This window comes from Anopheles coluzzii, chromosome 3 (genome assembly GCF_943734685.1).
Source record: "Anopheles coluzzii chromosome 3, AcolN3, whole genome shotgun sequence".
Classification (NCBI taxonomy): Eukaryota; Metazoa; Arthropoda; class Insecta; order Diptera; family Culicidae; genus Anopheles; species Anopheles coluzzii.
The window spans coordinates 88,150,116-88,176,023 of NC_064671.1; the positions used below are offsets into that span (position 1 = coordinate 88,150,116).

Genomic DNA, 25,908 nt, shown 5'->3' on the forward strand with positions numbered 1-25,908 from the left:
TTGCTTTTGCCGTTGGAGTGGTGAAAGTGTAGCGTTATTTGAATTGACAGTTGGTGCGTTGTACTTGTGTAGCCGCCGTAACGATGTTAAACCTAAATAAGCTGAGTTATGAGTTCAATTTTAAAGTTTGCCACCTACATGGCATCCACTTTCTTCAATGAAATAATTTTAAACGTCTTGTTAACATTCTACATTCCAGTTAATTAATTTATTCGTTTACAAGAAAGGCACCATTCACTATCGAATGTGTTGCATAGTTTTGATTTCCTTTGCTATTAAGCTACACTTTCGGCCATACATTCTAGTTCCCTGCGCTTTTCAGTACATTATCACATGATGCTCCTTTCCAATGCACACCGCTCACCCGTTTGGGAACGAAGGGTGCTTTCCTCCCGTCTTGTTTAACTGATCATGCTGTAACGGAAAATCGGAAAGAAAGCATTCTTGAAAGAGAGCAGATGCAGCTTTTTTTCATAAAAAAAATATATATATTCTAGTGAAGCATTGAACGTTTATCAACAATACAAAAAAAGAGTCTTTATAACAACAGAATCTCCAGAGCGCGGACAAAAGTTTCAACAACCGGACGATCACATTAGTACATGCACCATGCATCTATTTGGCTTCTACGTACGTACGTCAAGTGATTGGGAGAGGCGCCGCAACGCGACCTTACGAGAGTCTTCCCGAGTGGGTGGGGACCGTTTCACAATGGCGAAACAGTGCTCTCAGTCATCGAGCGACACTAGGCTACCGAATATGTTCCGCCTCAGCGGCAGAATGCCCTCGTCCGTCGATTTGCTCTTAGCGAGCAGAAACGTCCCCTTCCGGACGGACAGTGGCGTGGCCGATTTCTGCGCACTGGACGACCGCGGTGCTGAACGTCTCCAGGGCGGATGAGACGCAGCACTGGAGCGTGCCGTCTGAGGGGGGTTTGGCGCGAGGCTACGGTTAGAAACGAGGGAAGTGAATCAGCAATTTACACCATTCGAAACATCGTTGCCTTTACAAAACAAACAAATGCGTCCTAATGTGTCCTCTGCCCCATCGGTGTGCCGTCCCGGGTCGTTCCAAAGCCATGCCATCCACCACCAAAGTCGCTCCGGCACCACTTACTACACTTACTCTATAATTCTTGTCTGACTCGTTCTCGCCTGGCTCGGATCCGAATGGCGACTGTCGGCCGAACCCTTGCGGGAGGCCAGCTTCATCCCATGCATGGACGTCCCGTTCGAACGGTTTGCAGTGTCCCACGAGTTGTTGCGCGTCAGATTGTTAGCAATCGTGGTAATGCTGCGGGAAAAAGGCCAATCATTACAATCATTCCGTCCACAGCTAGATTCACACCAGCTTCGCGTACCTATCACCAATCCGGCGCTTGTCCAGTTCCTTCTGCAGCAGTTCCGGTATCTTGTTCTCGTTGGCCGACACGCGCCCATCCAGCGATTCGTTGCGGTAGCGATTCATGCTGTCGGCGCTGGAACTTAGCGGATTGCGCCAAATGTTCGACACCTCCAAATCGCCGCTCGCCGCGGACAGATTCAGCATTTCGGCGGAAAACGTCGGTCGGGCCGGTATGATCGGCGAACGGCAGCAGACTCTAATAAAAAAGAACAAACAAAAAACTCCATAAATCACCTTTCTCAATGCTCCAAAACGCCGTTACTCACGAATTAACATCCTCGAGCTTTTTGAGCAGCCGTTCGTTCTCCCGGCACACCAGCTCCTGGTCGCGGATAATCATTTCCCGCGTCGAGTACAGCTCTGCATTCTCCTGCCGGAGCGCCTGATTTTCCGTCACGTACACCTTCACCAGCTCCTTCAACTCGTTGCCCTCCATGTCGGTCAGCTTCTCCACGTCCACCTTCGGCGGGCTGCGCGGTATCGGTCGACGCTCGAGCAGATCCACCTGGCTGTTAATGTCCTGCGCTTCGGTCTGCAGGTTGAGCGCCGTTCTGAGATGCTCATTTTCCACCTGCAGTGCGCCGATTTCACGCTTCAAGCTGAGGATCAGTGCCTCCCGCGGGTCCATCACGATGATCGGTTTCGTGCGGATGCGTTTGGCACGGGCCGCATAGCGCAGTGTGTTCACCGTTTCGGTCACGTTCGATTGGGCCGGCGAAATGCATGCAATCTAAAGAGAGAGAGTGAGAGAGAGAGAGTAGACGCGGACAGTGCCACACGTGCATTAGTATGAATTGTTCATTCGAGGATGGGACACAGCAACTTTCGCTGCACACAACTTTACCATCAAAGTTACGCCATTCCCTGCCAGACTGTCCGCCAGCAGCTTGGTTAGCTTGCTGTCCCGGTACGGAATGTGACCGCCGCGCCGCTTGGAGTCGCTTAGCGAGGCGATACAGTAACCTGACGGAAATAGATTAAAACCATTAGGATAACGCTTTCTACTTGAACGAGGTCCACCCACTCTCTCCCTCACCCCCCTTCGATGCCCTTTCGAATTACTCACCCAGCACCATTAGGCTTTTGTTGATGTTGTTCGCTTCCTCGAGCGTTTTGCCCTCGCTGTGTGTTTTCTTCGTCATCTCGCTGCCCGCCAGGTCGACAAAGTTAATTTTGCCCTGCTTGGAAATGAACACGCCGCCCTCGGCCTGCTGCTCGGAGGTGATGTGCACCGTCAGGATCGTGTGGCTGCGCGAGGAGTAATCGTTCATCAGGTGCGAACCAACGTGTCGATTTCGCATTCCTGCAAGGAGGGAAATGAAAAATGAGAAAAGCGGAGAAAACAGGCAACAATTCAATGAAAGGTTCAACTTTAAACGTGACCCACACTAGGGGCCGGATAGGAATTATTCATCCGCCATCCATGCGTCATCCGGAGTACCGTACCTTCCTCCAGCACTGCCAACAAATCGTCCAGCTCCTCGCAGTCGACGGTGAACAGATTCTCCACAAAAAAGCCACGCGACTTTTTGGACCATCGTACGGCGAGCGGTTTCCTAGCCGTGCCGGGATTAAGCAAATCGATCACCTTGGGAAAGAGAGGAAAGAGTGCAAGGTTAAATGATAACTCTTTTTCAATCACAATATATGTAGCCTCCCCAAAATGTTAACTATTTCAATGAACCACAGAAGGGCACAACGGCAATTGAAAACTCAAACGCTCTCACGATTACCAAGAAAAGTGGGAAAATCGATCATTTCCTGCATGCATAAATCATGCCCCACCAATGTTGCTGCTTACAGGTTGGCAGTGAAGATAATTGCTGCCCCGTTACTTCCCCCCTCAACTGTATTCTGCTGCTCAACCCGCAGCTGACACCCTGTCGGGTTGGGTTCTCCCCAGCGCGGGCGATGCGAAAATGCTTCCATGCTTTCCGCTAAACGCTGATACGATCGATTTATGAGCCCGTTCGAATTATGAACCAGAGTCAAGGCCAGTTTGACCGCGGCAAAGTGATAGTGCATGCCGGTAAAGTACAGTACAGTTGCATGCTCGCTGCTGGCACTGCAGGGCCCCGACAGAGCATGTAGGACAGTGGCATGTGTTTTGGTGTCATGCAAGGATCCAATTATTCATTCCATTTTTTATACTTTCCAGCCCGCCCAGGCGGCGAAAGCTGCCTGTATTTGCTCGGGCGGCAAATTGCTGCGGCATGTACAGAAAATGTACATTATCGAAGGCACTTGTACGTAGCATCGAATGAAATGGTGGTCGTACCCAATGAGCCGGCCAGCCCTGTCGAATAAATTCAATTAAATCCACTACTGCTGCAATACCTCCTGCGGATGATCATGCTTCCATTGAGTGGCCATCGAACCGGTCACACCAACCACTTCGCGGTGGCCTTTTAGCAAAGCGGATTCCTCTAACCAGCGAATGCAAATGAAATTTTAAAATTTAATGCCCCCACAGTCAACACGTTTGCGGAACGGAAGGGGTGTGGAAAGTGCATCGTATTTGCGTGTTGGCAAATCACGCCACAAACGTCACGCCACGCGATCGATACAATTTAAATTGATTAGAGAGCTGTACCAGCAGTGCGCGATTGATTGATCGGCGAAATCTAGACGTACCTTTTCGTTGTAAATCTCCAGGAACGATGCCTTCAGGACAAAGTTGGTATCTTTGCGCTCTTGCAGCAGCTTGAATAGGTAGAGAAATGAGCGAAACACCAGCCCATGATCCTCGTGTGCCGGGTCGGGTTTACGATAAAACTGTACAATACACCAACAAAAAAAGGGGTTAAATGGCAAATGGGAAAGCCAAGTCTTCCACTGACTTACCAGCTCCGGCGGACCGGTAAGTGTGTGCGTTTTGCCCGACCCGGTCTGGCCGTAACAAAACGCGGTACAGCTGAATCCTTCGATCGCCATCTCGATCAGTCGCTTGATGCCGGAGTACTGCAGCACATCGTCCTGTGTGGCGCCCGGTTCGAACACGACGTTGTAGGAGAACAGTTTCGGCTTCTGGGCACCAGCGCCCGAGGTTAGCGGAATTCCGTCACACTGTAGGAGGGTATGCTAGGTTTAAGATCACTGCTGTTGACGCCGGGCTTACACGGGAGGAAGTTATTCATACCAATATTTGGCCATTTCCAGGAAATTGTACCACCATTTCGTCTCCATGTCTTGCCTCCTTGTTGCTTAGAGGACGGACCCGAACCACCACGTTGATGTTATCCTCGGGCGTGCCGGGCATTGAGTTGCTGCTGCCGGTCGATGCTTGGGTTATGTTATCCAAATTGTCCATGCTGCCGATGCTGGAAAAATAAACAAGAGGGGCATATTATTTAATATTCAAATTCTGTTTTTTTCCTAATAGATTATGGATACTTTGCGATTTGCTCTGTCGTGCTACAAAACCTAGCTTAACGAAAAAGGGTAGATGCTATTGAAAGCAATCGCCAAAGGATGGCCAATTTTGCCCATTATATCAATTTTCGTATTATTATCCATCGATACGATCCATCGATACTTTTCCGGCTAAAACCATCACGAAAAATCGATATCGCTATGAAAGCGTAAGCATTTTCGCATACGCCGACAGGAGCCAGTTAGTCGTGTCCTGTGGTGCGATTGAATTAAACAAGATTGTGAGCACATTGAATGGAATGTAAACACGTAACTGTGACGCATGTAGTAAAGCTCCCGCCGTTCCCGAAAACACTTAAATATATCCCAAGGTTAAATCAACAAACGAGTTTCTATTACGCAAATGAAAAGCTAAAGACATTACCAATACGATATCGTCGTATATCCTGTAATGAAAGAGCATAGTGGAAAAGTGGAAGGGTATAAACGTTTGCTAACGGAAATCAATATTTACGACCGGTTTTAGCGATGGTAAATTGTTTTTGTTTTGTTTGTGTTGAAAGTTGATATGATAAAATGTGCATTGCAGGAAACTGTATCGACTTAAACGATTTTAATATATTCGGACTACTTAATACGCTCAAAGGATGATGAGATGAATAGAACCGCCATATCCTACGCAACCGGGTGTAGTTCGAATCTCGAACCCATCTGCAATACACACATGCGATTTATTCTATCAAATCTAATTTAAGTTTTTTTTGTTTTGTCCAGAAGAAATAGATAAACGAAGAAGAGCTTTTGTAAATGGGTAACCCGGCGCTCTGGTACCAATCGAACGCAACATCAAACATGAAAAATGTATGGAATTTGACAGATTCGAGTCTTGTTTGTTTGAAAATGTCTGACGGTGCACCTATTCGGTGTCGGATGTCTTATTCGATGCCAGAGCACCGCCTAAGCATTATCAGATTTAGGTACCGTATTTCAGTGTGTATAACACTGCTTCTAGACGACCCAAAAAATCTTCCGCGACAAATTTTGGCGACACTTTCCGCCTGTCAAACCGTCAACGTTTTAGCACGAAAGTATGGCTAACTTTGATCGTTTCGTCGCGAGCGCTGCGTTTCTGTGAAAATGCGGTATTTATCGAAGCAAGAATTCAACAGCAATCAACAACATCTGACTAATAGAGACAAGCTAAGATCTTTTGATACTAACATTCCATTTTCGTCTTATTTGGCAACAAGTTTCTATCTATAATAAGTCACTGTAATATGATAATAAAGCACTCAAAAGCTTTATCCCAAAGTAATAAAACTTTTCAAAGGCATAGTCAGTTACTGTGTATAAGGCAACCATTACTTGAGGAATTGTGACTTAATGGGTTTTACCCATAGTAAAATAGACAGTCGCATCAAAGATTTTAATATATAACAAATATGTTGTGTTATAGATCGCATAAAGAGGATGACAAATAGGTGGAGCGTGGATGTAAGTTGGAGCACAACTGGATAATCGAGCTGATGATTGAGCGAGAGTAGCTATTGCGAATTCAAAGACGTCATTAAATATTAGGGTTAGTAAAAAAGACAACGAAATCTGCTACAAAATGCGCAAATTTTCGCTCTTCTCAATGGAAGTCTAAAAATATCATATCTCAGACTAGTACTAGCACCTTTTGCTGGGATTTCCCCGTTAAGTACACAGCATAAACATAATCAGTGAACACAGCTTACCAAGCAAGCTAGTGTTAATGGTCACGCTATCGAAGAATAAATAGAAAATTCTGCGCCGTTTTTTTTTTGTTTCGTCCCCTCTTTAACTTCGAACCGGACTAAGCTACACCGAAGGGAGCTACACCTTCTGTTCGGCCTTTCGTGTGTTTAAGCGTCTTTTACACCCCACACATTTTTACGGTATGTAAATTAGGGTCTGGAAAAGCTTTCCACACCCCTTTAAATACGGCGGCACTGTACTACACCGAGCCGGTGTGACCGCCGTCAACAGAAACATTCGTCGACATTCGCCACCAGCGTAGGAACTGCAGGGAAGAACCCATACCATAACCCGTCGGTCGGTCGGTCGGTCGGTTTCAAGTTCGGCCAAGCGACTATTGACCCCGTGTCGTGTCGTCATGACGTCCGTAGGTGGTTTTCTTGACCTTCGCGTCAAAAGCCCTCCCTTCTTTGGTCTACCCATTACTTTGGGCGCCATTTTGAACGCCACGAGGTATTAATTATTTCTTAACAGCTTTTCCCTGACACAGGCACACATTACTTAAAACATAACGAAATGCGTCTTATGGTAAATTCCTCCATACAAGCACACTCACACTCATGTGAAGAATCATCTAAACGCCGTAACGTTGGAACCACCATCCACCAACCGGAAGGATAGCGGACCTCAAGGATAGTGTGAGATATTGATTTTTGTGAACCGTTTTTCTGAATTGACCAACGCGGTCACGCGGATGAAGGTTGTATCGTGGGGTGGGGGCGGCACAGGGCCTAACAACCTCCAGCTGCCTGTGTGGCTGATGTATTATTCTGCGGTTCGTTCGAGTTCATGATACGCGTGTGTTTCGTGAGTATTTAACATCAGGTGATCTTTCAGTTGGATGGAGCCGCGGGAGAAAACGCTATTTATGATGTGACGGTGAACTTATCTGCTTTTTAGGATCATGGGTGTAAAAACGGGCAGTAATGATCATGTCCGTCATGCACGCAACAATACAACGTCAACAAAACTGAGCCAACGCTATTAGATACGGACAATAATTAATATCTATAGGTCAGACCGATGGCAGATGACGCTTTCGGGTTGATCGGATTGTTTTACTTTTTCCACAAAATATTTCCCTCTGATCTATGAATTTATCATCAATGCCTAAACCAAACTTCAGGCCTATCTTCAGGTCGTTTAACGTACGTTTGCGTGGGGCGATTGAATTGCGTGACAGTACTTTAAAATGTATACACGCAAACACAAAGGCTCTAAAAACCCTCCCCCCGGGGTGAGAAATGTCCCACTGCGGAGGACCCTAGTGCAAACAGTGATGACCAAGGTCAGTGACATTTAAACACCATTTCCGGTGTGTCATCGGTACATCCTTCCAGGCGGCAGACAAGCAGAATGGGGGTTTTGCTGGGTATTTGAACGTAGCTGTTTGTAATTTATAGAGCATTTATTAGCAATTGATAAAAATATAGAGCTCAAATTATCAGTTTTTTTATTAAAAGGAAACATTGTACAATGTGGCGAGGGAGGGACGTACAACATCCTTGTCTGGTGAGAGCAACAAAAGCATTAAAAATGATTAATATTCAATTTCATAGCATTTTTCTTTGTGTGACCAAAGCTCTAAAAAGAATTAACCCCCTATAACACCGAACACATTCTTTGTGCTGTTTGGCTTCAAATGTCTTCAAGCACGTTCGGCAGTACACGTTGCCCTTCAAACAACATTTCCAACACAAAGGGGAAAACGGACGAGACTAGCAAAATCTCCAGCAATCACACAATCGACCATGACGCGGGGGAAAATCCAAAGCACAATGCTATCCACGATCAAACCAGTTTTTACTTACTCATTTCCACGGGAGCGAATCAGAACCGGCTGGTTCCGGTACGGGCCACTGCCGGCGCCCGTCATGCTGTGCAGGTTCGATGTGGAATTTCGCAACGGACTACGCCCACGGTACACCTTGCCGTTGTTCATCCGATCGATGCTGTTCGAACGACGTGGCTGCGTCGTCGTCGTTGTTGCTGCTGCTGCTGCGTAATTGTTGTTATACTTATTGTTGAGACTGTTCGATCGCTTCATGCCACCGCCGCCACCACCATCGCCGCCGGATGTACGGATGCCTCGGTCTGCCGGTCCGCCGGCATGATTGTTAAGCTTGCTGCGCACACTGCCAAAGTGGGAAATGGACTGAAAAGCTTCACCCGGTACCACGGCACGCCGTCGACTGCCGTCGTTGCGCTGCTGGCTCGTCGCGTACTGCTGTGCCCGCTGCGGTGAAATGCCACGTGATGAGGTGGAGGTGCCCGGTGGTTTGTACACCATCGTTGGATCGAGGTAGGCGGGAAAACACGCTGTTTTTGTATGTAACCACTGAGTACTGCCGTCCGTTTGCCCGGCACTGGTCACATTAGCAGCAACAAGGTAAAACAAACAACCACCGCAACAAAGAAACAACCGATCCAAGTGACCACTACGATTCTTTTCCTTTTTTTTGTTCGTACTAGACACCCCGTTTAATGTGATTGTTAGCGTGTGTTTGTCATTAATTTGTAGATTTGTTTGCCTTTCGTGGGAGTTTTCCAGCGTGTCACTCCGGATGGGCATACATGTCACTCACAAATGTGGCCACCGCTCGGGGTCTGTTGTTAAACATTAATGAACCACTTTTTTTGTCGGGTAACACTACCAACGCACGGTCAAGTACTCACTGAAACAGCTGCCGCACGTGGCAAGGGATGGACACGTATTGAACCGCCGGAGCACAAAGCCACCACTGGACGACCACTGTTTAAAGCTGATCGTGTTGCACAGAGGTCACAGTCCACAGGGGCGTAATTAATAATTCACCTCATCAAAACCTGCGTTCCAGGTGCTAGATTAAGGCACGAGATAGGGTTAACTATCGGTAAAGAGCCAGTGTCGTTGCATGTTTCTTACGACAAGCAAGCAGCAACTTGACAGTGTGGCCCAGATAAAGTAAAAACTAAGATCATCTTAATGAAAACGATAGGAATCTTCAACAATGTAGACAGTCAGCTCATCTTACTGCACAATTAACATTGAATATGGTCACGATTTTGTCCCAAACTGTTATTAAAAAAGAAACCCGCGCACACCATTCTTGCAATCATTACCTCTCTCAATTCTCAATACCTCCCCGCAAAAGCGGATAGTCACGATCCAACTATAAATTGTCCCGTGTACCGCAAAACCCCCGTCCCATCAAAAAAGCGACAAAAGTGCCATCGTCAAAGTCACCACGAATTTCCACAAATCCACTTTCAATCAATCAATCAACCGGACTACGAAAAGCTCAATTATCTGTTAACAATTCGTGCCGTTAATGTACTGTGTGTTACAAGTTGCCCCCATTTTCGCTACCCTTCGCACCACCACCGCTCCCACCCGCTCGGAGGACGCAGCGGTTCTCACGTGGAGACGTCCTTTGCTTTGGAGTCACTGTCCATCGAGGCGTAGGGGATCTCCTCAGCCATTAGCTTAACCGGGTCATCATAACACGAGATCCCTTCAAACCTGCCCATGCATACATGCGATCCCTACATGCTATCCTTGCAACATACACACACAGGAAACGTGCTTAGCTTTGTTTGGGTAACCTACTGCCCGTTGCCTCCCGGTGCTTTGGGTTGGCTGGAAAATTTAACCCACCTTGCTCCCGCCTTCGACATTCAACCACAAATACCGGCGGAAGTGAGTGTCGCGAGGTGTCAACACCGAACGGGACAAAGGCATTTCGCTCCCATTGCATAACTTATGAGAGGAGGCGGGGGCCCTCGCATCGGAGGGGTACATTCGGTTCGGTACCGAATATTATGCTTCCAAGCATTGACCAATTTCGATGTACACCTTCCTCCCTCACACACCACACCTTCGTCCACTCTCTGGAAACTTTTTCCATTTCCAACATGTCCGTGTCCCCCTCGGGCTCGGGACCGCACCGCTGCGCGTTCAAACGTACAGCCGGATCCTTAATTATTCATGATGCAACGCGCGCGCACACTCACACACACGCACACCATTCCGCCGCTTTGTGGACATTACCACCGGGTTGGAGAAAAACACAAATGGGGGAGAAGTTAAAATAATGATCGCAGTAGACACAGCAAACAACTCAAACACCTTGGCCGCAACGAACCACTCTGCTCTACGGGTGGAAAAGGGAAACACACTCAAGCTGTTTAAATACACTTTAAGCAGTTGCACGCGGCACTCTTTTCAGACACAGATTTACAGATTGTACTCGCTCACTTATGAGGCAGGTGAGCAGGTGCAACACCTGCCCACACACGCGCACACGGCGTAAGTAATAAAACCATTGGCGTTTACGGGGTAATCAAACGATTGTAGGGGTCCACGAAAACGTTACTTTTCCAACAAAAATCTTCATATTTCTTTGAGGAAATTATTTCAAACCGAACCCGTCGCTCAAATATCCATCAACCGCTAGCACACACACACGCACGCACACTAATACAAAAGAACAGCCTTCTATGATTGCAACGGACACGCGCTTGTCGTGGGTCTCAGCCAACGCCGAAGGTTCGACCGTCCGAACCGTTCGATGGTCACCACTCGAATGAAAGCGAACGCGAAGGGCATGTCATGTCCTTTAGTAATAACTTTTCCGACCACTGAATTCCGTGACGTCACCGGCGGTCAAAACGGACCCGAACGCGTAGCCGGCGGCTTCTGTGGGGACGAAACGTTCGGATATTTCTCGCGCCTGGGCAAAATATGCTCCGAGCATTGGAGCCGCAGAATTTTTGGTTCGCTCGTTTCTGTAAGTATTTAACTTTTTGTATAAGAATTTTAAATGTATAGCATATTGATTTTAAATGCATAGCAAATGGTAGCATATTGAAATTAACTAATTTTTCTTTTTGACATGTAAGGATGCGGTCATGCCGGTCTATACTAGATTACTAGAGTTATTCCCGAATAATTAGTCCTTACTACGGGGGACAATTTTACTGGAAATCGAACCTGTTAAGACTTCATAGAAATGTTATAAATATGGATAGTACAGGGTTTTCCAGGAGCTAATTTTGGAAAACATCCTAGACTCTTTTACACGGGAAGTTGATTCTATGGCACCCTTTTTGAATAAGCACATTGGAAATTCCAGGTGGATTCCAAATAAGCCTGCCCAATAAGGGTGCTATACCCATTTCCCATCACACAAAATCCTACTTTATCACCAGTGCGCCAAAATTACCACTTCCCCGGCCGAAAGAGTTAAGAAAGCATGCACAAAACTATCATAACACCCCCAGAAAACCCCCCAGTAATTAGCAAACGTAAAGACAAAAAACACAAAGTATGGAAAACGGCGACAGGATTTCTTTCTGTTCAACAACAGCGAACACAGAGGAAAAGGAGTTGGCTTCATAGATTTTATTCCCTCACTAATCCAGCGCGCGCAGAGAGATCAAACATTCCGGCATTTCTAGACACGTTCTACCGCCCCCGTTGGCGCTTTTTCTTCGCTTGCTGCGTGTATGGGTGTGTGTGGGTATTTATTTCAGTGCAGTGGAAAGGAGCGGTCGAAAGGAAAAGGACTAAATATTGCTGCCACAATTGCAAGCAGGACCCCCGTTGCTGTAAAAGGTCCTGCAGTTTTCTTGTCTCTTTTTCGTTTTCTATTGTGTGTTTGTATGTTTTCCCTGTTTCAGTGCACGCGACGATTTAAGTAAACGCCAATTAAAGTTTTGTTTCTTTTGCTTTGCTCTCGCTCTCTCTTTTTGTTTGTATTGTTTGCTCACCTTCTCACTCTTTGCTAGGAATTGCTATATCACACACACACACGTTTCACATCCACACGTACACACACGCACACTCACACACATGCCTATATAGGTAATTCTACGGTTAATGCTGTGCCTTCTAGATCACTCTACCACGAAACAGCAGTACGCGGATGGTGGATTACTACTGTTTTTTTCATGAAGCGCTTACGGTCACATTGCACCCGGTACATGTTGGCCCAACAGTAAACCGCTCCACTGCTGACAATGTTACATTATGCTCGTAACTACGTGTATCATAAGCCAACCGCCCTACCACAAAAAAGTATAATAGCTTAGCCTAAACTAAACCTAACGTTCCTCAAAAACATAAAGCTAAACAACGGATGCTCTGCTCGCTCGATACGGCGGCGTGCCTGATAAACCTTACCACCGCGCCTCCAGCTTTCCAGCTGGCTCACCGCGTTGACCGATGCACTGGCGAGGTGTTGCCTATCCTGGGAGGAACATGATACCCTCCACTGGTTACTTAATAAGCGTGTTTCTCTGTTTTCCATCCTTCCTGCCCCTTACTGTGGCTGACCCCAGTGAGTGTAAACGGACGAGGGTTGTGCTAAGCTGGGTCCACCATTCGTTGAAGTTGCTACTGCTAAGGAAGACGACATTCCCCCGTCACCACTAACAGCATGCCCCGTCGTTGCACTTTGACCACCTTCTTCCATGCTCTCCAAGCCCGTCGACAGTACCGTGCCCGACTGCACCTGTCTTAGCTTGCAGTCCGGACAGAACCACTTGCCCTTCGGTGGCATAATGATGCCGACACACTCGAAGTGGAACCATTCGATCCGACAGTTGTCATCGTCGCAGGCAATCATCTCCGACACCTCGTCGTACGGCGCGCGACAGTAACAGTACACCGATTCACCCTCCTTGGGGGCGCGCCACCCGGCCGGCACGCGAATTTGATTCGGCCGGAACAGATCCGTCTGTATGCTGGGAAACGATCCGATCGGAGGAATTTTGGGCCGTGGCTCAGCGGCAGACAGGGTCGGCGCTTGGTACAGGGCGGACGATGCAACGCCCCCGGCAGCCGGTATGAGCGGGGCAGACAGGGGACCGGGCGTTCCCGGGGTACCGGTCGGTAGCAGCATCGACGAACCATGCAGGCTCAGCCCCATCGGCGGTGCCGATTTGGGTGTCTTCACTTTCGGTGTGCGGGGTGTCGCCGGTTTGCGGCGTCGGCTGTTGGCCGCCGGCTGCCTTACACCCTTGGGCGTAACGCTAGCGACGGACGATTTTTTACCCAGCGAAAGCTTCAACTTTGGCAGCGGCGGATGGCTCGGGGTGGTGGGAGTGCTCGCATCGAACGACGGCATCATCACCGTCGGCGTCGCGAGCTGCTGGACGGTCGGGTACTGCTGCTCGGCAAAGGCGGCAGCTGCTGGAGGCACCGAGCCCAGCTCTTCCAGTGTCATACCGATGCCGGAGTTTCGCCGCGATGACACCGGCGTCAGGTGATCGATACTGCGCCGCTGGCCCGACGTCGCTTTGCTGCTGGCGCCAGCACCACCCGCCGTTTTGCTGGACTTTGTTGGGGGCGAGGGAAGATCCTCCTTGCTCCACACCAGGTTCGGTGGCGGTGTTGGCTTCATCAGCGAGAGGATCGATTTTTCCGGATTAGTTGACAGGGTTAAGCCGGATGGGAGTGGTAGCGAAGCGGCCGCACTCTCGTCATCGCTCGTGTAGCCGTAGAATTTGTTCGGCTTACGGCTGCGTTGCGATCGCTTGAGCGGTGCGTCCGATTCCGAACTATTGCCCGTGCTGAGACGAGGGGCACTGATTTTGCCCAGATCGTCGCCGGCGACGACGGCTGCTGGCAGGGCGGACTGAACGGGCAGTGCTGGTGGTACGGCCGGTATCTCCAACGGTGCCATCGCTGACGCCAGCTGCATTTGCTGGGGCTGGTTAGGGGTGTGCACGGAGTGTGCCGCCACTGCAGCTGGTCCCATCTCTGCGGAGCCGTGCGACGTAAAGCCAGCTAGATGCTGCTGATGATGCTGTTGCTCTCCTTGCGGCCAATGGTAAGGGATGTGCTGTGGTACGTACGGCACAACATCCATCGCCGGTACGGCGGACAGGGTGGCGTTGGTGACCGGCACCTGCTGTTCCACGAACGTGCTACCCGCCGGCGACATGAACCGCTTGGAGGACTTCCTCTCCCGTTTGCGCTTCTTCGGCTTCACTTTCTTCTTGCCCGGTGCCACCTCCTCCGGCGGCAGCGACGGTGTCGATGGGCGGCTGTTTTCCACCATGCCGTAGTTCATCGAGGCGCCCGTCTGCGCCAGCAGCTGGCGCCGTTTCTCTGCCAGCAGCTGGTTGGCCAGCTTCTGCGGATGCTCGTCGTAAAACTCTTCGTCCGTTTCCGACTCGTCCGTGTGCAAATCCGAATCCACGATCACGCTGTCCGGATCGACGGGCTCGGGCGGTGGCAGCTCCTCCACCTCTTCCGGTTCCGGCACCGGTTGGGCGACAGCCTCGGCAGCTGAAACGGTCGGTGAGGTAGCTTCATCCTCTTCCTTCTTAGGTTGATCCGTCCCTTTCTTGCTACCCTTTCGTGCGTCTTCGTTGTCGGAGCTGTCGGAATCGTCCGAGCTGGAGCTGGAGCTGTTGCTGGAGCTTGAGCTGCAACTACAGTTCGAGCCACATTCACAGCTTGAATCAGAATCGCTGCTGTCCTCGCTGTCGGACGATTGGTCGTCATTGCGCTTGCTCGAACTCTTGACAGCCGCCTCGGGCGTACGGCGACCCTCTTCCACGTTCTCTTCCGCATCTCGTCCACCTTTCAGCAGGAGTGACTCTTGCTGTGGTTTGCTTTGCAGCTCTGCTTCCAGCTCCGCCTCGGACAAAATGGGCTTAAACATCATGCAGTAATCGTGGTCCGATTGTGACACATGCAGTATCGTTGTTTTCAGCATTCGCTCCACTAGCTCGTCCTCCAATCGCTGCTCCTCGTCCGCCGACTGTTTCCGGCTGGCTGTCCGATGATTCGCCTGGTAGCGCTTGAAGTTGTTCCAGATGTTTGCAATCGGGTCCAGCGGTGCCGCCAGCTCTTGCGAAGCATTCTCACTCCGCTCCGCTTGGTCGTCTTCGTTTGCTGCACCCTCTTTCTGCTGCAGGCCTTCTTCCGGAGTTTGTTCGCGGTCGACAGCATCCTCGCCGTGCATAAGATTCACACCATCCACTTTAGACTCCATTGGATCGTCACGGAGAGCACCGGATTCCGTTTCGATACAGTCCCCAAATCGTCGCGAGTTGAAACTTGCGTTCGAGTTTTCGTTATCCGAATCGTCACTACTGTCACTCTCGGAAAGGTTCAACGCGGGCAAATTCATCAGATCGACCACAGATTTATCGTCGTCCCTTGCCTTCCGTTTCTTCTTTGACTTCTTCGCCGGTGTTGAGACGTCCATCGCTTCCACCGCAGCCGATGCCGCTTCTGGTGCTTGCTCTTTCGCCAATTCTTCCTTTCTGTTCGAATCCTCAGAAAGCTGGTCCTTGCTATCCGCGGACCCACTGCCATCTTTGCCCTCCAACGGGTTTGCGCTGTCGGCATCTTCGGCTGATTCCTTTTTAATCGTGTCCTTGTCAGCACATTCTTCCATCGGTAGATCTTTTCTATCACCAGCATCAGCGCCCTGTCCTTCGGCAATTGTAGCCCCGGAACTGTTAGCAACACCTTCTGCGTTGTCGTCCGGCAGTGGTTCTGTTTTAATGGCATCGGCTGCATTTGCTTCGTCTTCGTTCGTTCTTTTCGGGTCCGATCCTTCCTGTGTCGCATCATGAGCGTTTCCATCGTCAGCTGAGGCAGCTTCCGTATCCATGCTTGCAGCGAGCTGTTCCTTCTCCGTCTCCGCTTTCTCCAAGTCATGCCTGTGCACGTGCTTCAGCAGAAGCTTTTTCGAAATGAACCGCTTTTCACAGCCATCTTCCGTGCACGGATACTTCGCCTCGCCATTGTGCAGGCGCCGGTGCACCTTCAGCGCTACCGAGCGATTAAACGTTGCCTGGCACACCTCGCACACGAACTGGGCCGGCGGTACGCAGAAGTGATACACGTGCGGCCACTTCTTCTGCAGACACCGCTTGCACAGCACACCCTCGGTGCCGTGCTTCCAGAACAGATGCTTCAAGATGTCCGCCTTGTTGCGGTAGCCGATGCCGCACCGGTAGCACAAATGGTGCAGCTTGTGCTTCCACACGTGGTTCGAGAGCCGGCTCTGATCCACGCACTCCTCCAGACAGACATCACAAGCGTAGTGGCGTTTGCGCAGGTGCACCATCAGCCGGAAGGCGGACGGTATGCCGTCCACGTTGCAGACGCAGCATCGGAACATGTAATCCAGCGCGGTCGTATGGTTGGACACGCCCGGGCACATGTGGCAGAGCAGCTCGCTGTAGCTGAAGAAGTTGCCCTTGCACATCAGACAGAGCAGTACCGACTTTTGATGCATCTTGCGGTTGTGCAGGTACAGCTCCTTGTGCACCACCGTGCTGAAGCGACACTGGAAACACTCAAACACCTTCACAAACGGTACCGCCGTCCGTTGCTCCGTCGTCCAGGAGTTGTCGAACGTTTCCACGTTCAGGTAGGCCTGCTCCGTCCCGAGCTCGTCGAGGGTGTTGAGAAACCGCTGCAAAATCGTCTCGGGAAGCAGCTCCTCGCCGGTGATGCTGTTCACCGTCGCCTGGAACCGATGCATCGCAATTATATGCAGCACGAGTTGCCGGCCATTGACGGCGATACGTCGGGCATGGTTACAGTACAGACAGAAGGGAACGGTCGCGCGCAGACAGATCCGTATGAACTCGCGTATTGGGATACGATCGAGCGGTTCGTCCAGCGTTAGCGTGAACAGCTGAGCATCACTGTCCGCTATTGCCATCGAATCTTTTTCGGGAGCTTCTTCCGCATTTTCCGGTTGCATACTGTCCATTGCCATAACTTCACCACCAGTTGCCGACAAATCAAACAGCATCTCGGCAGCGGCCAAGCGCTCCGATGCTTCTTCCTCTGCAAGCGTTTTGGCCACTTCCGCAACACCTTCACACTGCGGAGGCGGTTCGTTCTGTTCCGTTTCGGACGCCAATGGAGTGGGCACAGCGTCCATCGGTTCCGTTTTATCCTCCACATTTGCACTTGTCTCGACGGAAGCCGCGAGAGAGGTAGAACCATCCGATGGTCCGTCCGTGGGAGCAATTTTGTTTCCTTCCGCCACTTCACCAGCAGCACCATCCCCAATCTCTTCCGGCGATTGTTTTGCATCGGTCGACGCTCTGGTTGGTACATCGCGCCTTCGCTCGATCATGAGGCTTTCATCGATATCCATAGGGATTGGCTCCTGCAGTGCCGTATCTTCCGCCACTTCCACATTGTCCTGTTTTATTTGCTCTTGTTCTTCCGCTGGTGTGTGGTCAGGTTTGTTCTCGTCAAATGCTTCCTGGTGCTCTTCTAGATGTTCACGATCTGTTTCGATTTTCTGCGCCAGTTCGCCGCCTTCAGCTTGCTCCATTTCAGCATGACTGTTCCGTTCGTTCTCTTCTGCTGTCGCCACCGTTTCTGCCGGTTCTTCGCCATCTTCCTTGACCTCTTCCTCTTCCTCTTCCTCTTCTTCGTCTTCTTCTTCCTCTTCCTCCTCTTCGTCCTCCTCCTCATCGTCACTTTCTGCGGACGATTCTTCGCTTTCCATCGGCGTCAGATACTGGATCGGTATTTTTACCTTTAACTTTGGCACTAGAGGAGTCACTGCTGGCGGTGGAGGAGGCGGTTCGTTCGCTTGCTGATCAACAACGCATGTCAATGAAGTGGACTCACTAGGTTCGTGCGCTGGTGGAGTCGTTGCATTGATGACGGGTGGAACGAATTCCTTCTGATGCGTTAGTTCACCGTTCATCACTGGTGTAGGGTACTGCAAATGACCGTAGCTTTCTGCTATAGGTTGAGCAAATGCGCCATCCACATCACCAATGCCTGGATGAAGAGCGCCTTCGTAACTGTTTCCAATTGGAGCATGTAACTCTGCGCTTTTAACGTCCTTCAAGAGTTGCGTCTCTAGGATAGAGCTGCCAATAAACGGTTGCTGGTGCTGCTGTTGCTCCTGTTGATGATGACTGTGTTGCATTTGGGGTTGTTTCTTCTTGCTCGATGATTTACTACCGACTCCCTTTGATGGCGTTCCTCCCTTCGGTGTACCGAGCGTCTGGTTGGTACTACTGAACCCACTCTCCGGCACATTTCCGTTCAGTTTCACGCCAGCAGCCGCTGCATCATTGCCAGCCAGAGGTCCATTAGCGTAGCCGGAACCACCGGGCAAGGACTTTTTCGGTGCTTTCTTTTTGCCACCCGCCAGCGTACCGTTCACACCATCGCACCGATGTTTGGCCTGCTTCAGCTGGCCACAGCTACCACACGTTTCGAGATAGTTCGCACAATCATGGGCCCGGAGCTGTTCCTCCCTTTGCTGCACATCGTTCACGTTGCTTTCGAACATGTGCTCGCAGCGGGAGCACATCAAATAGAACGGTTGCTGCTGGACCGTGTGCTGTACATCGGCCACCGTCCGATCGGCATCGTCGTAGTGGCACTGCCTCAGATACTCTTCCAAACTTCCGTGATGCTTCTTCAGCACGCCGTGCTTCGTGCCAAGATGGCTTACCAACCGTTCCGCCGACGGGAAGATGCCCAAGCAGTAGAGACAAATGTGCTTACGATGGACCTCCCGCATGTGCAGGAACAAGTTCCAATTCTCGTAGTGCGTACCACACGGCGAACAGAGGAACACCTTCTTTTTGTCCTTCTTCTTCTCGGGCGGCGGCGGTGGTGGTGGCTGCTGCATCGCTGGAACTTGTGGAGGGTTTCCCATCGACTCCAGACGCATGTGACTGCTGTCGGGATGACTGTGAAGCGCAGACAGCTGCGAAGCGTTTGGAAGCGTCGGCGGCGGCTGCTGTTGGTGCTGCTGAGCGTATTCGTTCGGTTTGCTAAGCTTGGACAAATGCATATAGCTAGCCGTTAGCGGAGAGGTAAGGTCGCCCAGGGCAGGGCCATTGCCGCCAGCAGCTCCCGGTTTAGCTTGATTTCGTTTCCTTCGTTCTGCCGGCCGCTTAGTGTTGCTTGCCTTCGATTGGTTCCCCTTCGGTTGAGCAGCCAGCTGCGCGGCATCGATGAAATGTTGCAATCTTTCGGCAGCAGCACCGGGCAGCGTAGGGTAGGCAGCTAGGGCGGCATTGTGGGTTTGTGGCGTCGGAAGCCCAACCGTTGCTCCATAGTTGGCTAAACTCGTGTTCGCAAACCCGTGCAAACTGTGCATGTTGTTGTGGAGCGCATCGGACACACCGGGATAAAACTGTTGCTCCTGCAGTAGGTGCATTTGTTGGTATGGGAACATGGTCGAGTTCATCTGATGCGCAGCCGGTAGCGTCGCATGGCTGTTAGTGTTTTTCTTCCTATAGCGACGCTGCTTCTCGGCAATCACCAGACGATTATCCTCGTCCATCGTGTCCGACGACTCGTCCTGCGCTGGTGGAGCCAGCAGCGGCACGGATTTGCCCAACTGTCCAATGCTACTTAAGTGTTTTGATATCAGCGTGTTTTTCAAAATGTTTCCTGTCGCCATACTTGTTCCATCATTGTTCCAGGGGGTGAGATTTTGCATCACAGGTCGATATTCCGCCAGTTGATGTAGCGAGGCGGGTAGAGGGGCGGGCTCTGGCAATGGTTGGATTTGCGGTGGCTCGCAAGCCGTCGTGCCCTGCTGTGAGTAGTTCATGACCGGTACCTGGTTGTAGTCGATCTTGATCAGGCCCTTGTTTTCGTTCAACAGCAGGCCCTTCTTCAAAATGTTGCTGAAATCGACCGGCTGCAAAGGTTGTGTAGGTTGCAGGACACCCGTTGCTTTACCCGCCGATGGCGTCTCCTCGCTCCTATTTGGAGTGGCGACGGTTGATGACCGTTTCAACGATATCGACAACTTTAGGCCCTCGCTACGAGTAATCTTTGCCTCGTCGTCCCGATGGCCCGGTCTTTCTTCTTCCGAATCTGCCGACTCGTCCACTTCCATCGCTGTGCTGTCCCTGGAACTATCCTCCGAGGAATCCTGCTCGGAATGATGTCCCTGTCGGTCGGATTCCGGCACGTGTGTAACCGCTGAGCCGGGCGCTTCGCTTACAACCGACCGTCCAGCTATTGGTGTTGATTGTTTGGCGGGCGACACTTGTTCCTCGCTTGGTTCAGCCTCATCGCCGGAACTATCGCTTTCCGAAGATGACGAGGACGAAGAGGACGACGACGAAGAACTGTCCGTAGAGCTGGAGCTGTTACTGCTGCTACTGCTATTACCGTCCGCCGGCTCGGCTGGTTCATTCTGCTCGTGGTGGACGAGCGCGAACGATTTACCTTCGCCGTCTTCTTCCCCAACGTCTTCCAGCTCTTTTGGTATGCGTGGCGTTAGCGGTCGATCCATTAGCTGCTCGGCGGAGGCATCGATCGAGAGCGACGACTTGCCGGAATCGATTGAATGGTTCAGGTTGTTTTCCTCGCCGCTCTTACCATCCGTGAGGTTAACGTCCGTTTGTTCAGCCTGTTCACTTTCCATCACGCGCTCCACAACCAAATCGTCAGCTGCTGGTGCCTTTTGAGTAACTTGCTCACATTCGCTCATCTCACGCATTTCTTCATCTATTCGCTGCGGCGAGCAACTATCTTTCACTGCAACACGTTCTGTCGCTCCGTCCGATGAAACGGAGGGCGGATGATGATCATCGAACTTCATTTGCTTTAACTGAATTTCACCACTAGACATCCTTCTCTTCCGCTCTTCGTTTTCTCCCTCCAAAGGTGTGTCCGATGCACGGCGCTTTAGCGAATTCGTGGCGGCGGTTAAGTGCGGCGCCATGCTTTCCTTCATGCCCTCCGTATCTGACCAACTAACGGGCTGTAGTTCTGGTTCCTTGCGATCAGTTTCGCTCTCTTTCTTCTCTTCCTTTTCACTGTCCACTGAGGAATCGTTTCCAGCCGCTTCCGGAGTTGAGGTTGAGCTCATACCGTTGATAAATGTATCTGCAATGGGGAGCGAAAGTAAAATTAGCGAAAATCATTTTACCGAAACCATTCCTTTAGCGTTATCTACTCACCTTGCACATCTGTGCTTGCGCGTTCTGGGGTTAAAATATTTACAACTTTACTACTGCCTGTACTACTTTGCCGGTCGTCCTCCGATGGATGGTTGCTCCTCTCTGGTTGGCCGCCCAAAGGCGACGCAGATCTGCTTCGTTCACCCTGGTGGGCTGTTTGTTCCTTCTCTGGCGTGACGTTACTATGGTTACCGTCTTCAGCAGCAGCACTGCTCTCAGGATCGGAAAGCGATTTTTCAATAACGTTTGGCTCCGACTCGGTCGCAGCTGCCGACGCGGCTGCTTCTGCCTTTACACCTATGGTAGCTGTGCCATCTGCTTCTGAAGCGTCAGACATTTCCACATTACTCGTATCTACACTTTCATTACATTCTTGACTACTTTTCGTTGCTTGTGAAATGTGTGCCTGTGACGAAGAGGTCGTCTCTGTATTTAAGCACGATTCTCCAGCCTCGTCGCCGGATACTTCTTTTGCAGCCGTTTCCTCAGGCGGGCTGTTATCTTTTGCTAGCTGATCCTCTGCCGCTGCATGGCTCCATCCGCAGGGCTCTGTCGGCTCGGTCGCACCACCAACGTCAGCATCCATATCTTCCGGCAACGCTTCACCCGATTCGGCAGTGCTTTTTATCTCACTGGAAATCTTTTCCTCACTAACTTCCGGATGGCAATCGTCTTTCTGCGTCGAAGTTGACTCCTTTGCGGAGGTATCAAGTACCAGTTCATCCTGCTCGGTCGCGACACTTTGCTCAACGTCCATGTCTGTTCGGGCGGCGTCAGGCAAATCCGACTGAACAACATGCGTATCGACGCCCGACTCCACACCTTCGACTGTTTCAGAACATTCCTCTTCGGCGCCATTGACTGCGACGATGGTTTCCTCCTTCTGCTGTTGGTCTGCATCGCCACTCCCGTCTGCAGCAGCTTCCAATGCCTTCTGGCCGGTGGCGTGTGCCATTTCTCCCCCGCTCGTGGATGCATCATGACATTCCTCGAATGGTTTGTCCTTCCCTGGACTGGCATTTTTGCCTGCAGCCGGTGGTGGTGCCGTTGCCGCCACGTCCGCGTCTGTGGCATTCTGCTCGGGCGGTTGGCACGATTGCGACGCAAGCGATTCGCTATCTTCTTCCATTTCGCCGCCCTCTGTATCGATTGTAGCTGATAGCGGAATATCGCCGGCGACCTCCGGCTTTGTGATGCAATCGGGCTGCGTACTGGGCTCCGTCGTCGGTGGCGTATTTTTATCAGCTGAGGTAATAGTGGCTTCGGATCCATGCTCATCGTCCATACTTTTTAAACCCCTGGGATAAGGAAAACAATACAAACGCATTAGGTCAACCGTACCAATACCAAACAAATATGCAGTTTTATAACAACAAGCACCATGCTCTGCCTCTTGGAGAGTAAACCAAGTGTAACTGAAAAAGCATTTTTCCACATTCTATCATTCATTCGCTTCCGATCTTATTCTCGACACAGTACGAATGAATGTTCGAGCGTTCAGTTCACGCGCTGCATGGAATTGTGCCAAATGGAACGTCACAAAAATGTGTGGACAAAGCGTAAAAGTTATCGTTACTGATTATCACACAACTTTCATCTGCCACACATACTTGTGTGTGTGTACCACCGCACATCCCCAATGCAAGCTCGTTAGCACCAAGATGCCAGGGGACAAAGAAAGTGTGAAGCGCGCTCACTCAAGAGGGCATCGGGTGTTTTTTTTTTTCTTTATTGGCTCTTGGTCTTGTCTTGCTAGAAACGAAATTACACGCAAATGTGGAATAAAAAAAGCCCAGTTTCGTCTGTACTCTCACGACAGTACTCCTGCGTGAGTCATCAGGGTACACTTACCTCACTGAGGAATAGTGGTTTTAATTGCTGTTTGCCGCCTGTAAGCACACATGTACAAGCGGGGGTCGTCTAACGTGCTGGTGGTGGCTTTACCGGTACCGAGCGCTGTTGGTGGGTTGCCTTGGTCGCAACGAATGTTGCATCGGTTTGTTTGTATCCTGTCGCGGGTACTGTTTATCGTGTACGGCGGGAGTAGCGTGTTGCTAACCGAGCAGAATATTGTACAGGGTAACAAGAACGGCCACTGCTACGAGGAAGTTATTACTATCCTTCCACACCCATTGACAGGTTGTTGCTGGTCGAGGAATAAACTGCGCCGGGAGATAGGTGTGTGCTGATGTAATTGCCCTACAATGTTGCACGATTACACTGTTCACGATCGCCTTAGCACTCTTCCCGAGAAGCTTTTTTTAGTAAATACTGAAATTGAGAAGAAAAAACATGACACCATCATCACTTTAAATCCACAAAAAAAGCAACGGCGCACATGTGCTTCCAGTTAAATGACGAGCGAATGATCATTTCTTTATGTTCTCTTTGCTATGCGCCTCGTGTCCCAAGCGAAGCGCAGCAGCAGTAAAAAAACACTTCCTCGTTGTGCTTACAAATCCATTCAAACGCACACAAACACACATACACGCACAGTGCACAGGACGGGACAGATCGCCCACACTGCCTGCAATAGACTACGCCGCCAACTATTTTTGCCACAAATCGCTTCAGACATCACACACGCGCGCGCGTATGTTTTTGACACAATGTGGTAGCGCGCACCGTGTGGGACCGCACACAACACAACACGTGGGTTGAAGGGGAAGGGAGAGGGGAAAGGGACATTGTCGGCAAAGAAGCAAACACCCTTCATTCAATATTTAAAGCAGAGGGAAGGTAAACACAGCCGCACAGCCCCCGTATACACGCTTAGCCATTACAAAGCAACACCACACCACTACACTGACACGCACACGCTCATCCCGCTCACTCACCCAACCATGACTTGCTTTGATCCGGCATCGGGCATCAACTGCACTGCAAGCATTGAACAGGGACAGCGCTGTGCGTACGTGTGTGTGTGTGTGCGCGCGTTTGTGTTGGTAAGCGTATGCGGTAGAGCGAGCGGGAGGTAATGCGACAGGGTGGGGGTAGGAAAAAAAGCGCGCGCGTTCAATATTTCATGCTCCGGGTGAGTTGAGCCCGGGGAGCAGTACGATATTACATGCCAAAAACTTATTTTTCACACGAAGACACTCGAGATGCACCACATGGAGTGTCCTTCCCGTACACTTTTAGACGGTGGTGCACATCCTCGAGTGGAATCCACGTTTTGTGCGAAGTAGCACTCTCTTAGATCACGCCTCAAAAACACAGTTTCAACATTAGGACTTCTACATTAAGACGCAAAAGATAAAAACGTACACACAGCGCACAGGCAGTAAACGCGACGCAATTTCAACACAACATATATTTCACAATAGAAACAGTTGCGCTGTGCTTGGAGCAGCTGTGTGCGTTGTGCTCAGAGACACACACATCGTTTGCTTACTGCTACCGTCCGCCGCTCTACAGCTCGACATCACACGCCCGATTTTCTCGTTCGTCTCGCCTTCCATCCAAAACGGGGCACACAAAAACGAACCCTCTTTCAAAACGCCCGGAGATTCTTAGCGCTGTTCAGGCGTAACAACACACCCGTCCCAGCCCGGGCCCGAACCACACACACACAGCGCACAGCCCCGCTCAGGGACGAATCGCTCGCATATGGACCCGACATCGTGCGAGACTGTCACACCCGATGACGATAGCGTGAACGGAAGACGGAAGCAGTAGCACCAGCAGCAGCACCAGGCAGCCGCACCGAGCCAAGCGAGATGATGCCGCACCATACACACACACACTCACACACACACACGGTCCGCAGCAAGGCGGGGGGATGAGCACAATGTGCGAAAAATTTAAACACTTTTTACACCCCCAAATCGTACCGTAATCGAGTGTACTGCACCACTTTCCGGTAGCACGTGTCGTACGCTTCCGTTTGGCGATAGTTTCAGCCGCGGTGGGCACCTTTTTACGGGTGCTTTTTCGATTTTTCCTCACAACACGTTTATCAAGCACAAGCGAAAACGTAATGGCGACCGTATTATTTTTCTTTCATCTGCGCTCCTCTCTCGCCGTTTGACGCATTCACTCTCTCGCTCGCTCTCTCACTTTCGGCTGCGTTGGACGTATTCCGCGGTGGCGGCCGAGAGGCGTTCTCGTTCGCTCCCTCTCATTCTCGCTCGCTTGCTCTTTCTCGTACTCTCCTTCTTTCTCTCTGTGCGGTGGTTACGGGGTTTGGTTCTATGCATCCGGCAGGGCATAGAACCTTAGCTTTGGGGCTTCTTTTTGTGCGTACGGAATGATTTGTGGCTTATTGCCATTATCGCTGTATTACAGATAGAAGTCTAGATGAAGACATTACAAAAGATTAGACGCTTTGAAGCAGCAAAATGTGGTCGCATTGACACAAGAAAAGAGCGTATCATTCTAGCATCTTGCTTGGGGTTGCTAGGGCGGAAGGATAGCGGCTCGTGGGCCTTA

At 50.5% G+C, this 25,908-nt stretch overlaps 2 protein-coding genes across 5 annotated transcripts; both read right to left on the bottom strand.

The window, feature by feature from the left end:
* Positions 1–175: 175 nt before the first annotated feature.
* LOC120958781 (kinesin-like protein KIF12) lies at positions 176–11,261 on the bottom strand. 4 transcript variants are annotated; one of them, XR_007452587.1, is made up of 13 exons: positions 9,232–11,260; positions 8,367–9,162; positions 4,544–4,724; positions 4,249–4,470; positions 4,039–4,179; positions 2,851–2,992; positions 2,471–2,707; positions 2,249–2,367; positions 1,671–2,134; positions 1,361–1,600; positions 1,126–1,293; positions 639–945; positions 176–414 (listed from the first exon to the last, which is right to left on the bottom strand). XR_007452587.1 is itself a non-coding variant. In XM_049609068.1 (11 exons), exons 1-11 carry the CDS (start codon positions 9,125–9,127, stop codon positions 402–404), a joined length of 2,688 nt encoding a protein of 895 aa, XP_049465025.1. In that variant the 5' UTR covers positions 9,128–11,260; the 3' UTR covers positions 176–401. The 4 variants fall into 4 exon arrangements, 2 of the variants coding, with proteins under 2 accessions (XP_049465025.1, XP_049465024.1); XR_007452586.1 differs by having other exon boundaries at positions 8,367–11,260; XM_049609068.1 differs by lacking the exon at positions 639–945 and having other exon boundaries at positions 8,367–11,260.
* Positions 11,262–11,923: 662 nt separating this feature from the next.
* On the bottom strand, positions 11,924–25,868 carry LOC120958778 (uncharacterized). Its single transcript, XM_040381778.2, has 4 exons — positions 25,311–25,868; positions 23,329–23,748; positions 21,478–22,775; positions 11,924–21,403 (listed from the first exon to the last, which is right to left on the bottom strand). Exons 3-4 carry the CDS (start codon positions 22,760–22,762, stop codon positions 12,858–12,860), a joined length of 9,831 nt encoding a protein of 3,276 aa, XP_040237712.2. The 5' UTR covers positions 22,763–22,775; positions 23,329–23,748; positions 25,311–25,868; the 3' UTR covers positions 11,924–12,857.
* Between the last annotated feature and the right edge of the window lie 40 nt (positions 25,869–25,908).